This window comes from Rhinolophus hipposideros (genome assembly GCF_964194185.1).
Source record: "Rhinolophus hipposideros genome assembly, chromosome: 4".
Lineage (NCBI taxonomy): Eukaryota > Metazoa > Chordata > Mammalia > Chiroptera > Rhinolophidae > Rhinolophus > Rhinolophus hipposideros.
Genome location: NC_138050.1, coordinates 29,554,128 through 29,568,588, shown reverse-complemented (window position 1 = coordinate 29,568,588; position 14,461 = coordinate 29,554,128). Strand labels below are relative to the sequence as shown.

The 14,461-nt window shown below is 44.4% G+C and overlaps 1 protein-coding gene across 4 annotated transcripts in view; it reads left to right on the top strand.

Annotated features, from left to right (window-relative positions):
- Positions 1 to 14,461, top strand: part of ENPP6 (ectonucleotide pyrophosphatase/phosphodiesterase 6) — a 101,283-nt gene that overhangs the window by 74,428 nt on the left and 12,394 nt on the right. For all 4 annotated transcript variants that reach the window (XR_013993226.1, XM_081046483.1, XM_081046484.1 and 1 more), the window contains 3 exons: positions 551 to 692; positions 1,384 to 1,563; positions 4,853 to 4,990. Coding sequence is in view for 3 of the 4 variants with exons in the window: in XM_081046483.1 (XP_080902609.1) it covers positions 551 to 692; positions 1,384 to 1,563; positions 4,853 to 4,990 (460 nt within the window). In the remaining variant the exon portion in view is untranslated. The remainder of the gene's footprint in view (positions 1 to 550; positions 693 to 1,383; positions 1,564 to 4,852; positions 4,991 to 14,461) is intronic.

Here is a 14,461-nt window from a genome sequence, read left to right as displayed (position 1 = left end):
AGTGTCCTGGGTATGCCTGCTGAGGTCAGGCCCTGAAGACTAACCCGTCTGCCTCCCACAAGGTTGCCATGGTAAAGTTTGTTCTCATTATTCCTGTCAGTGAAAACCATAGTCCAATGTTTCATTTAGAGCCTTCCTTCAAGTCCAGCAATAACAGTCGTTATTTAAATGATTGCTTCTAGTTTTTCTGACCTTCCGATGACAGCAGGTGGTGAGAGTGGAGCTATCGGAACATGCCTGGCCTGTCACCACATCTTCCAACTCTTGGGACATCATGAGCAATGCCACCTGAGCCAAGAGAGAAGGTGACCTACAAACATGCCCTCTGATTTTGTCACAAAGGTGCTCAGGATGGGCACATCTTGATGCAGTGTTCCTGTTTCTCCCTTCCAGATCCCATCTTGTTCGTTTTAAGGTGTCGGCTTTGTCTGGCCCACAGGACAGGGTTTGGGGATGCCGACGCCTTCATCAAGGACTGCTGGGGGTAAAAGGGAGAAAGCCGGTGGGGGGGTCTCTCTCAACTGTGCCTCTCGTGCCCTGCTCCCTCCAGGAATGGCCGGGCTGACCTGGCAGCCATATATCATGAGCGCATTGATGTAGAAGGCCACCACTATGGCCCCTCGTCACCTCAGAGGAAGGACGCCCTGAAGGCTGTGGACACCGTCCTGAAGTACATGACCAAGTGGATCCAGGTGACCGAAAACAAGGACCATTGAGCTAACCTTCTCTCCTGTCACTTTCTGTCTTCTTGACTGTCACACACCTCACCACGTTCCTTCTTGCTTATGACAGCCGAGCGGACCACCACAATGCTGTGACGTACCGAGAGACCCCTTGTTTTACAGCCAGGCCAGTGGGAACGAAATGACTCAGATCTCTGGTATTAGCTGGCTTAATGGATGTGATGGCCCAGTTTAAAGAACCTAATAAGTCTGATAACAAGCTTGGCATGGGCATGGGAGCCAGACCTGGGTTCTGTCCCTGATTCTGCCACATCCCCATTGAATGACTTTCAGCAAGATTTTTTTTTTAACTTTCCTGGGCTTTATTTTTCACATCTGTGAAATGGGTGAATGACAATCCTCATATTATCACATAAGTTTGTTGAAAGAGCCAAAGATGAGAACAGAGAGGTCACCTTATAAGGCTAACGACCCAAAATGTGTTATCTTTAGCACTATTGGAATGGAGAATGGGCCATCCCAGTCCCCTGCCCAAAGTGCTTCTACTGCCATTTTGAACTGTGTCATCAGGGCAGAAGAGTAGACGATTAAATTCAGAATTGGTTAAGTAACCTTTTTCTTATAACATGTCGTTTCAAACACTTCTTTATGACAGCATCTCTCTCGTGGCACTGTCGTGACTGCCTTTGTCCACCCACAGGAGCGGGAGCTGCAGGACGACCTCAATGTCGTCATCTTCTCGGATCATGGGATGACTGACATTTTCTGGATGGACAAAGTGATTGAGCTGAATAAGTACATCAGCCTGAATGACCTGCAGCAAGTGAAGGACCGAGGTCCTGTTGTGAGCCTTTGGCCAGCTCCTGGGAAACACTCTGAGGCAAGATCACCAAGAAGGGGAGAGGAGGGCAGGCAGATGGGTGAGGGGAAGAGAGCAGAACACGCCCTCATGCCACCACTTTGTGCTTGATCTTTGTCCTGTAGCTGTAATGTAGAAATGCAGAGCAACGTCAGGAGCTGGGACTCTGGAAGCACCTGACCTGCTTTGCCATTTTCTCACTGTGTGACCATTATCAAGTTGTTCATCCTTCAAGATCTCTGTTTTCTCTTCTCTAAAATGGGCGTGCTGGTATCTACCGCATTGGATTTTAGTGGAAACTAAATGAGATCAAGGGCGTGCAGTGCTTTGCATGTTAAGAGCTTAGCCCTCATAGGGCTATTTTATTATTGGCTGAAATGCAGCACTTCTCAGGCAAATCTGGGGACTATCAGATGCATACACAGAATGTTCTTCCTCTGGAAGAAAGCCACCAGTCTGATCTGTTTTCATCAGCGAACCCGAGAGAAGAAGGTGATGAATAAACGGGGGCTGGGGCGATGTATGCCGTGGGTCCACTCCTTGTCTCAGAAGCCACACTGCTTGGGTTCAGATCCCAGCTCTGTAATCATCTGGTAACCGGGCAGCTCCTTAACTGGGCCCCTCTGCTTCTCGTCTGCCCATCCACATGGCGATGTCATAGCAGCTTCCCTCCTGGGCTGCTTAAATCACACAGAAGCATGCTGGGCCCACCGCAAGGATGACATATGCGTCACTTATTATGATTATCACTACTGAAGGGGGACATTCCCAAGTGGGTGTGGTTGAGTTCCCACAATGTACAGATGGGGGACAAAGCCCATTCCCCCAAGTCACTGCCCTCTAGGAACTCAGCACCCTGAGATCACTAGGCCTCTACGTGCCCTTCTCTCCAAACAATAATTGTACCTGGCAGAACTCGGTGAGTCACCCTGAGAAAATGAGAAGGAACAAGTAGCAAGTTGGGTTGACTGCTTTGCCCCATGTTGCCTAGTCATCTCGTAGAGCAGGCCCTGGGGCTTCTGTGGACTCCCAGCGAAAACTGCTCTGGACAGGAGAGGAATTGAGCCTCTCCCTTGGGGGAGGCCCAGACTGCTGTCTGTGGATGTCCCCACCGCGGGGGTGCAGGATTCGGCCTTGGGCGGACCTGGTGCTTCCATCCATCCTCACAGCTGTGATCCCAGCTGGTGATGGAAGGTTGTTGGTGTTGATAGAGCTCTGGGGCGGGGTAGGGTCTCTTTTCTTTGGCCCACAGACAAAGACTCTGCTCTGATATAAGAGTCTAAGATCTGTCTGCTTTAGGCTTGAGGAACACAATGGTCAACAGTGCCACTCCTCCCCAGCGTTGTCCCATTCCCCAGGTGGACACCCCTTTTATCTCCATGGTCAGGAGGAAGAGGTGCTGAGTGTGTTACACAATGTCTCCCATGAACTCCCGAAATACAAAATTGGGAAGAGTATTTTACACATTGGTGAGTTCCATAGTAAATGGCTTCTTTCAAAGAAGTTCTGTTTTCCTGGCAAGGAAGACCATTTGTATCTCCAGTGTGGCACTTAAGAGTGTGCCGACTCCAGAGTGCTTAAGCGTCAACAGTTTATAAGCTGGGAAGAGCTTCTTCCGACATGGTGTTTAAGTCAGGCAGTTGCAAGCCACCTAAAGCAGTTGGTAGATTATTCAAAAGTAGGGGCTGTGTTGGGGTGACAGTTTGTCATGTGATGGACACAACAGTTTATGATACCTGTTATGGTGCCATCAGATTTTTCACTTGCCCAAAAGCTTTCTGCAAAGGCACCCTACTTCCCTTAAGAACTATGGATTTTCTTAAGTAGGAAATCATAACACTTGAGGCCATCAGAGACCCTCTACTAAACAGTCTAAAGACTATTTTCAGAGTTGAGTGAATACTCTCAATTTCATATTTAGTTCTACCCAGGAAGAATTGCTGGCTATTGGCCAGCAAGTCAACGTCAGCCGGTTGATTTTAATTTTAGCCATGAACATTTAAGCTGCTGCTAAGTATTGGAAATACATACAGAGTTCACACCATCATGAAACAAGCAGTGTAATTGGTGGCAAACAATTACTAGCATTTTAAAGATTCAAGTGTAGGTGGGACATGCTCTAGGCCAAGTCAAAGAACAAATCAGCTTTCTTTGATCTCGGTGGTATTTAACATCAGGCAGACCGATTTCTCATTTGCCCTTTCATTTTATTATAGAATTTTTGACATAAGTAAGTTTTTGTAATTTGTTCATTAATCACTGAGTAGATACTAAAAAATTTATTATGAAATAGTTGTGATGTGTAAAGGATGATGTTATAATGGCACCTGATATTCAATAAACATTTAAGAAACTGGACATTCCCATTACCTGTGGGAGCTCCTATGTGCCCTTCTCAGACCCCATCACCTCTGCAGCAGCCCCCTTAGAGGAAACCACTGTTTCCTTAGAGGAAACCATATATGGTCTTTCCTTTTGTAGTTATTTAAACTTTATACAATAGGAAAAATCCTGTCTGTATTCTTCTGCAACTTGCTTCTTTTGGTCTCAAGCTGAAATCCCCAAGATTCTTTCAGTGTTCTGTGTAGCTGTAATTCATTCCTCTTCATTGCTGTATAATATTCCACTGCCCAACCATACCATGATTCATTTATCCTTTCCATTGTTGCTGGGCATTTGGGCTGTTCCAGTGTGCAGTATATCTCTCTCTATATGTCTACAGATGCACATGTATGAGGGGTTCTCCCTGTATCCCTAGGGGTTAACTTGTTACTGTGTTTCCCCGAAAATAAGACCGAGCCAGACAATCAGCTCTAATGCATCATTTGAAGCAAAAATTAATATAAGACCGGTCTTATTTTACTATAATATTTATAATATAATGTAATATAATATAATATAATATAATATAATATAATATAATACCGGGTCTTATTTTACTTATTGTAAGTACTATAGTAAAATAAGACCTGGTATTATATAATATAATATTATTTAAGACCAGGTCTTATATTAATTAATTAATTTTTGCTCCAAAAGACACATTAGAGCTGATGGTCCAGCTAGGCCTTATTTTCGGGGGAACAGGGTAGGTCATGGGGCGTATGGATCTTTAGCCTTATTATATAAAGTCACCTTGTTTTCTGAGACACACTAAAATTTCTCATTTTTGTGTAGTCAAATCTATCAGGTGTTTTGGTCATTTCATTCCTTGGTCTTATAAAATCCTCCTTCTCCTCCAGGTCCAAAAATGTTCACATACATTTAAGAAAGAGAATGCAAAGCCAGTCATTCTTGGTTTTCTTTGCAGATCTATAACAAATTGAGAACAGTGGAACACATGACTGTCTACAAGAAGGAAGACATACCAAGCAGGTTCTATTACAAGAAAGGGAAATTCGTCTCTCCTTTGACCTTAGTGGCTGATGAAGGATGGTTCATAACTGAGGTAATTATAAAATAAATATATGACAATTTATCCATTAGACAAATTCTATCAAACGGCCAAAGATAAATAATTAGTCAGCTTTTATACTTAAAAGATTTTGTTTTCACTTATGTGTCATTCATTGCATTATTTCTTTCTTTAGAGAATCAAAAGGCTTGGTCAGCTCGGTGACTTTTAGACACAAACTGTAGATTTGGGCACAGAGTCACAGTTTAGACTGCATGGCTCCAGACTCGCTGTATTTTAACAAACAGGCCTTAACCCAGTTACCCAGGCTTACAATGTAACATGTTCAGTTTAAAGTGGAACAATTCCTATGGACCAAAGCAGTTGCTTTAGGGAAATGAAAAGTAAGGAGATGCTCAGCTTTGCTTTCACCTTGAAGAGAAATGTCCGGCAAACAAAACTCCCCAGGCCCAGGTTTGCTCTTTGCCAACTTGATTTTACAGAGGAGATTATCTTGCATGTTGGGTCCAAACCCTACTTGCCTGGTACCCAAATGACATCACCAACCTCCTCTTTTCCTGTCTGCACTCTAAGCTCACTAGTCTCTGAGATCAGTTTCTGACACTGGGCCAGCACAGGAAGGCCCTGCCCTTCAGAGCAATCCTGGTCACATGCTGTCTAGAAGAGAGCATGGGTTAATGTAGGCATGAATTGGAAGGTGGATTGCCAATAGATCAAGCTACAGTAAAAGAGAGTAGCAGATGTTGGCACATGACAGTCATTGGTTGAAGGCCCCGAGGTTGAAGGTCTAAGTTTAATATTTAATCTGCCAGAGAGAGGCCAGGTTTTGATCAGCAGAAGTACTGATCAGGTACATGAGAGGAAGTCTAGGAACTGAGGTGTGGAAAAGTGGGGGCTCCCTGACATAAATCCACTCACTCAGGAGGATTGGGTCGTTCCTGTGTGCTATCAACACAGAGAAGCCCCTGGTCACTGGGGAAACAAAGCAGACCTGGTCAAATGTCACTGCACATTCTTAGGCCAACCTGGACCCTTCTACAGACTTGCGCTTCCTAGGCCACGTGATTTAAAAAGTCTCCAAGAGGCCCCTGTGCCCCTAACCTTCTCTCCTCTCAGAACCAAAATGCTTCCCTTCACTTTATCACACTGTTTGAAGTTCACCTGGAGTGAGATTACTGCAGGCTCTCAGCACTTACATCTATAGTGGTTCTCTCAGGACTTGGCAACGAACATACATGCAGTGAAGTGGGTCACCTGGGTAGGTGCCTACCCAACTTCATGCCATAAAGCCAGCTTTCCACGTCATACAAAAGGGCTTACACTTGAAACTTTTTCAATTTAGAAAATTCTCAAATTACTTTTGAGTTGTTAAAAGTCAATAGACAATGAGGGTTAATTCACAGTTTGCTGTCATTCATTTCTTAGCATGACTATGTGTATCCATCATTTACTTTCTTGTATGTAGCTGAAGTCAACTGCGCTGAGAAGCTGGTTCATGGTAGTAGGGAGGGAGATTGTAAGAATGCAGAGGTCATTTGGAGTAATTTATGGGAAAACAGACTTAGGTAGGCAGAGTGGTAAAGCCAGAGGGCATCATGAAGAACTGGACGACTAATGGAATGTTAATGGGAGAGGCCCTGAAACCCTCCAGGAGGGTGGGACAGGCACCCGTGAGGCTTCAGGTGTAAGTGCTGTCAGAGAAGGTTCCGTCTGGAAGGTAAACACAGTATCCTGGCAATAGCCCATCCAGCTAGAAGATGCACATTTGTCCAATGAGTGATTAACATACAGTGATGGGGGACCCAAGGGTATCTGTCAAGATGCTCTTGGTTATAAGTCATTAGGCCACTTGACTGAATGTGGTTTACATAATAAAGATTTATTATCTCACATAACTAGAAGTCTGGAATTTGGCTGTTCCAAGTTTGCTTCATTCCGCAACTCAATGATATGAAGCCCCTGAGACAGCTCTTGTCATTCTTTTGTCTTTCCCTTCAGGGTCACAAGATGGCTGTGACAACTCCAAGCATAACATCCCTTCAGTCATCCTAAAGCAGGAAAGAAGGGATGTGGCTTATTCTTATATACTTCTGACCTTTATCAGGGAGCAAAGTCTATGTCCCAGAGTCAGAGGTGGATGCCAGTTTTGTCAGACTCTGACTGACAATTATACAATTTGGGGGAGGGGATCTCTTTCTAAGAAAATGGTACATAATTTTGAACATAAAATTAGGTGCAGGGACTTAGAAGAAATCCATTCAAATGAGAAGCCCTGATGCTTGAGCTTCTTTAATTGCAGTAGAAATCCATTTCTGCCAAGAGTCCACCAGCAAACCTCTCCTTAGGTCTCATCAATCAGTGACCAGTGTGGCTAGAAAATTCCTCCCTGAGGTCTGCTTTGGTGGTAAGACCTGGTACTGTGCTGAAATGTGTGTAGGCCAGCCGGCCACACTCACATGACAAGAGTGATACAGAGGGTGAAAATTAGGCAGAGAAGGTTCTTGAAACTTAGAACAGCAAAGAAAGGAGGTGGGAGGAGAGCAAGGACAAAGTGCACCATCTCCAACATGCTCATAGTGATGGCGCCTTCAGAAAGCCTGGTGACAACTCTGGTCATGCCTCCTCCTGCCCCACACTCTGCTTTCATCACACCCTCCACTCTATCCCCATACCCATGTCCCACTCTGCTGAGGGTCTGAGTACCTGCTCCCCTGCAGGAAAGTGGCAAATTTCAGTGTCTTCTGAGAGTGAAGCTATGTGGCAACTGCACACTATATGTTATATGATATCATATTACGTTACATTACATTGCTTTTGTATAAATACACAGACACACCCATACATATGCATGTATTTGTTTGTGTACATCAGTACTAGGACTACCCATTATTTTACTGCATGGATTCTGAAGGGAGGAGAAGCTGCAAGAACAGGAAGAAAGAAGGCCTAACTGTTGACAATTACTTGAACAGCTTTTTAAAAATATATAATTATTTCAAAAAGGAGATGAGGTAATTTTTAAAATACTTGAAGCAGAAAGGGTTTTTTTTGGTTTTTTTTAAGGAAAAAATCAGAAGAAAGATATATAGGATGTGAAAAACATAAGATTAGTTCTGAAAGATTAATGTTGACCCACTAAATACAGACACTATCAATGTTATTTCACATAGTTTTAATTGTTATCATCTTAATTTATCATGCCTGGCTCATTAGAAACTTGAGAATGACTCCTTCTGCATTGTTTCAATGACATGAATACAGTTATTTTTCCCTTTGCAGATAATAAACCTACCAAGAAAAATTTCTTCTTAAAATTTTGGCAACAACAACGATGAAATAATAATAGCTATCTTGAATTAAGTTCCTCCTGGTTACTATTTCTAATTCTCAGTGACTCTGCTTTGTGGGTATTATTAGTCCTGAAAATAACATACCGCAACATAAAATGGAACACAAACATGGTTCTGAGCTTCCTAGCAGCCAACTCAAAGAGGAAAGGACCATCAATTATATTAATATCACTTACGGTGTCTGTAACATAAAACAAAACAAAACAAATGTTTCTCTGGGAAATCATGGTTGTCCCTGAGTCCTGAGAGACATTTAGTCACTCTTTTTTGTACCTTAGTTTCCTAGACTGAATACCTTAATCATTTTACTCCTCTCCTTAAAATTATGGATTTAAATTTTTAAGACTCACACGTAAAAATTATAATTTCTGATGCTACTTTGATATAACATTCAGATTATATTTCTTTGTCTTCTGAAAAATCCTGAAAACAAACACCCATTCTTACCTTAGACATCTTTTACCTCTTTCTGTTGTTTGTGATACTTGACCACAGAGGATGGAAAACTCCATTCTGCACGCTTGTTCCTGCTCTGTGCCAGGGCCATTAATCTCCCACACTCCTATTGGCAGAATCTCTCCCCACATGGTAGAAGAACGCGGCTTTACTCTACATGCTACCTCCCAATGCAGTGATGCCCAATGCAGTGTGCGTGACGCCTGTCTGTTCAGGACTGCACTTCGCGTCAGCAGCGGCACAAAATTCTCTGACTTGCAAGTGTTCTCTCTGGGTCTGGGTTTGGTAGCAGAGGGGTCTTTTTTCTGAAGCCATGATTAGGAAAACAGCTGAGTCAGGACAAATTGATGCTGGTTGGGGGCCAATAAAATAGAATCCCATCTCTCCTTAGCTTTTCCCCATAGCTGCCATCCCATAAACATGCACGATTTTGTTTCCTTGGCTAAACTGCCGCTCCCATATAAGCACCAACTTTTTCTCACCAATTTAAGTTTTGCAGACTCTAAGGCAGCCAGCTGCTCTAACAGGAAGTCTTAACTGAGTTAGGTTTTGTTTTTTTTGGAGGGTGGTTGCTTAGAGAGCTGTCACTGAAAAAAGATAAAGATAGGGAAACAGATTTTATTTGTCACCTGGCACTGCACAATTATCCAGTGTGACAGCTGACGTTGCCCTGAAAAAGCAAGCTCTTTGCACAGTGGCTCCCTGCAGTTTGCTTCTGCTCCACACTCTTTAATATACAGACTGGATTTCCAGTCACTGCCAATCCTTTCTCTGGCCTCCTCTCCTGCAAGGGCAGAAATCTAAAGGTGTTCATGTTCTCAAAGGACTAAACATGAAGAGGTTAAAAAACCAGGCCACCTGCACAGGTCAAGCCCCAGCCTACCATACTTGCCAAGCAAGGAAATAGGCCTTCCTAACTAGTGCTTCCCAACAACCTCTGTCTCCCTGAGACCTGGCCACTGGCCTTTCCATTGTTTATCCTTGCCAGGGTCAAGGGTCACACTCTTCACTGGAACATCTGAGACTCTAACCACTCTCCCAGCCCAGGGGTTTTCTGCAGTCGCAGGGAGTCACACGTGCTCCACACCTATCGCTCCCAAAGGGGTTCTGGGGCAGACTGCTTGTCACGTCTGGGTGATCCAAGGGCCCTCAGGAGCCAGGTCCAGTGGTGCTAAATGTCCTTGGCATATGGGATAGTCAGGAACAAACAGCAAAATGAGGAGTGGAGAAATACAGTGGGTAGATTCCACCTAACTCAAGTACACGCTGCCATCCTCCACTGTAAAATCCATTACTATTTAAACACATCAACTGCTAAAATCAACAAATATTTGATGAGTGCCTACTCCATATAGCCCAACAAAGTTCTAATTCAAATTAGTGTTTGGAACCACTGGCAGCTCCTGCCCTCATGGAGCTTGAAGCCTAGGGAAGGAGTCAAATATTAAATAAAGATTCATGTCAAACAAACAAATAAATGTGCAGTTACAAATTGTGTTAAATGCGATGATGGAAAAAGAGTATTATGAAAGAGATTGTCTGGGAGAAGAGGGAACCCACTTTAGATGAGGGGGCAGAAGGTCTCTCTGAGAGAGTGACTTCAAGGCTCAAAGCCGAAGAATGAGTGGTCATGGTTCAGGCAGGGAGAGGGGTCACTTTCCAGGCAAGGGAAGATGCCTGGAAAGATCCCCTTCAAGTGGGATACTTGAAGACTCTGAAGCAAGAAAGAAAGAGCTTTGAGAATGAGAGGAACTGACAGAATGGACCACATGGCCAATTGTGGGGAGTGAGGAGAAAGAACGAGGCATGGATGAGGCTGCCCCAGTGAGCAGGGGCTATGATCAGGCTAGGCCGTGGGAACGATGCTATTTTATCTTAAGTGCAATGGAAAATCATGGAGAAGTTTCATGGGGGAGCATCATGAACCATGACCCTCAGGATGACAGAACTCATAACTTATAAGTAAAACAGAGTTGAGGAACTAAATTTGTGAACTCTTCCTCCAAAATTCTTATATTTCTCAAATACCATCGCTTCCATAAAAGACCCAACTCTTCCCTAATGTCCTCCATCTGAGAATTCTCATAAAACTCTGAATCACTCCCCCGGGTGCTATATATGTTTGTCTGCCTTTGTACTCTTCCTTCCTGGGGTGGAAGCTCCTTGAGGTCAGGTCTTGACCTTCATTTTCCTCCATGGAAACTAGTACATGGCCTAGGCTCAGCATAAGTGAGTGGGATCTAAGTTAAGAAATATTAAGACACTTGATTCGATAGGTTCAATAGATTGTTCATTTTGTAGGTTTGTAAATCAGTAACCAAGTAAACAGAGAGGAAAAGCTAAGTCAGGACTTTAAATTTGGATAATTATTAGTAGCCCTAGAAGAGATTTCAATGGGGAACAGGTGTTGAAACCACTAGTTGAAATTCTCCTAGCTTCCATTAGCCCATAGCTGGAACCCAAGGGCAGGTCATATCAGCAAACCCCAGTCCTTTCCACCTTCAAGGGCTAATTCCTGTGGCCTCTCTTGGACTGTGTCCACCTCAAGCCACTGTGCTCAGAAAGGTGGCCAGATATGACCAGAACCTGGTGAAAGATTGTGAAACATGATGTTTCATTGTTGATCTTCTGGACTCTCATTTGAGTAGAAAGAAGTGCAGCAAATTCAGGCCCAAGCTTCTAAAGGAGGCCAATACTTAGCTCTGCAAGGAAGATTTATTTTGAAAACTGGCAAAGGATATGAAAGCCAGGCTCAATTCTATGTGGATGAATGGCAGTTAGGCCTGGACCCAAAAATATTTGGAAAAATCAAGATGATCTGGGAAATGTGGCTTCTGAGTTTTAGTGGCAGCTAGAGTGGTATTGTCCAGGTCTGACTAATTGAGCTTCAGGAAGCTGGGTGTCGAGTGCTGGAGGCTGCTTGCTCTTTGGTGGTGATTAGGGTTGTCTGTGAAAGCCATATGAGAGCACATGCATACCGTCCTCACCCCTGGTTCCCTTCAATAAAAAAAATCCTGGGGACAAAAAATAGAAAAAGAAACACCATCCACTCAATGCTCTCCTCCGACACCTCTCTCTCCTCCAAGGAACTCTGTTTCTTTTGATCCCTGCTGGTTTTGCTGTCTGGCATTTTTCATTTCAAGGATTAGGCTGTGTGTGGCAATGGGCTTTCCAGGGTCAGACCAGGGCCTGAAGTCTGTGCAATTAAATTCTGTTTTGGAAAGAGGCAGCCTCCTGAGACAGAGAAAGAGAACCTGCCAGATGGACATCTCTTTGCAGTGGTATGTGGCAAGCACACATAGTAAGGTTCATAACCACCTGTCCCACAGGCGCTCCAAGGAGTCATGCCACCAAGAAGCCTCTCAGAAGGAGCATTTAAAATAGCAATGCCACAAAATCTGAGCAACAGTAGCTTTTCATAGAAACCAAAGCTCAACCTTAACCCCAGCAGCAAAACCACCAGTGCCAGCCCAACTGTGGCTGAAGAGTTGAAGCCACCCCTGACTTGTACATTATTGCATGCCTCTTTCAGCTTGAGGTGGTGTCAGAAGTTTACTGTATTTTGGGGGGCCTGGGAGGTTTCTGTTATACCCATGTCCTGGGAGAATAAAGTAGATTTGATTTTTATTAGGCCCCTCACACACCTAGATAGGTGCTCACATTTTATTTGTTTTAATCTGACCAGATTTCAGTTGAGTTCCCCGGTGCCCTAGAGATCTGGTGAGATGCCTCATCAAGGGAATGATGGAGAAACTTGGGTCCCTGAGTCCACTTCCCTGGAAGAATTGTACTCTTAGTGGTTCAAAGGAGGGGTGATAGTCAAAGTGTTTAACAACCAGGACCCCACGGCACCAGCCAATGAGACTGGCTGCAAAAGCCGGTGGGGCACACTGGCTCCTGCTTTGGAAAGCAGCCTATATGGGCCGAAAGCACAGACTCAGCATGGTAACACAGTATAAACACGAAGTGTCCTCAGAAAAGGATGAAGCATTGCTTAACATGGCACATGAAAGATGCCAGGTGAACGACTTCCAGGGTCTCCCAGGCCTGACGATGCACCCCAGTCACCTGTGGGGGAGATTATTTAAAAAGAGATATTCCCACCTTACCCTGACTTACCGAGCGCAAATACCCCAAATTGGGACCCAGGATAAGGTCAGGGCAGTCTCTGCACAGCCCGGTTAGGATCCAACAGTGTAGACAGTGAGTGCTATGGGTTTTGTGGTGGGAGTGCCTGCTGTGGCATCATGGGGGTACCTGGAAAGGAAATCATCCAGACAGAGTGGGAGGAACTAGACAAAGCCCTCAGCATCTCCTCTGGTCAGAGAGGGAAGCCACGAAGGACGGCCGGATTTCCACATCCTTGGCCGCCCTGAGAGAAGTCATTTCGTGGTATAGGGCAAGAGCTGGAGTCCAGATGTTGTCCCAGCAGCTGGCAGCCCTCCTGGGTTCTCAGGAGTAATTTTTTTCTGTGGCTTAGCAACCATTTTCTGATCTACGCTGAGGGGCGATCAGAAGGAATGGGCGAGAGAAATAGACATGCTAATGTATTTCAAAAATACAACAATTTAAAAAAGAATAAGCGCCCTGAGAGATTGCCAAACCAAGTAACTTGACCATGTGCAAACAGACAATAATGAACACAACCGTTCAGGCCACTTCCTTCTCCTTTCTGTCCTTCCATCTCTCCTTCTGTCTGCAACCTCATTACCAACCCTGCCTCATCTCTGACTCTGTCCCCAGACATCTCAATTCACCACCATGAAGAAATCCTAAAATGGTGAATGCATAGAGATGTGTCCAGGCAAGTGTTGAACAAACTTTATTAACTGGTTTGCTGATTTTGGGGTAAACAGTGAATGTTACTTTTTTTTAATGCTCAGTATGATTAAGGCAAAGACCTAGTCTAGAAACTATAACTCTTATCTCATAGGTGTTCCCTTGGCGTACCAAATTCAAGCAAGCTGATGATAAGCTTTTTCATGGTCAACTGAAAGTGGAGCGTGAGAAACAAAATACAACAAAGGCACTGAAATTTTAAATAAGCACACAAATACCTAGAAACATAATAACTCAACTATTTCTCACAGTGTTTCTTGTGGAGCTAGTTGGGGCTCCTTCCCGTTAGAAACGATTAACTAGTTTAGTGGCTCATCGAGGTGGGTCCTGGCCCGGCTCTCTACCCACATGGAGAGGAGGGTCCTGAAGGCACTAGAATATGCTGAGGATTAAGCTTGCTGAGGATTTTATTTAAATTTCCAAGGGAGTGCTCATTGTAGAGTCACCTCCTTGTCCCAGTTTGCCTAGGGCTGTCCTGGTTTTAAAACTGAAAGTCTTGCTTCTCTGGAACCCCTCAGCCCCAGGCAAACCGGGACAGTTGGTCACCCTGTTGGATTGGCAGGTAGGCACTTGGGAGCAGGAAACTCACAGTTCCTCTCACTCCAACAGTCTGACTGACTGTCTGCTTCCTTCTGATGCGTTTCCCATGTGAGGTGACACAAGGTCTCCTTGCCTCTCAGGGTCTTCTGTGTGTCAGACCTTCCCCACTAACAGAATTCCCAAGGATCCTGTTACTGGGGGACCACCCTTTTGTTAGAGCTTCCTATGTGGCCTCCTTGGTTCTATGGCTGCACACACTTGTATACACACACACACACACACACACACACATACACACACACAGCCCCATGCCCACTGA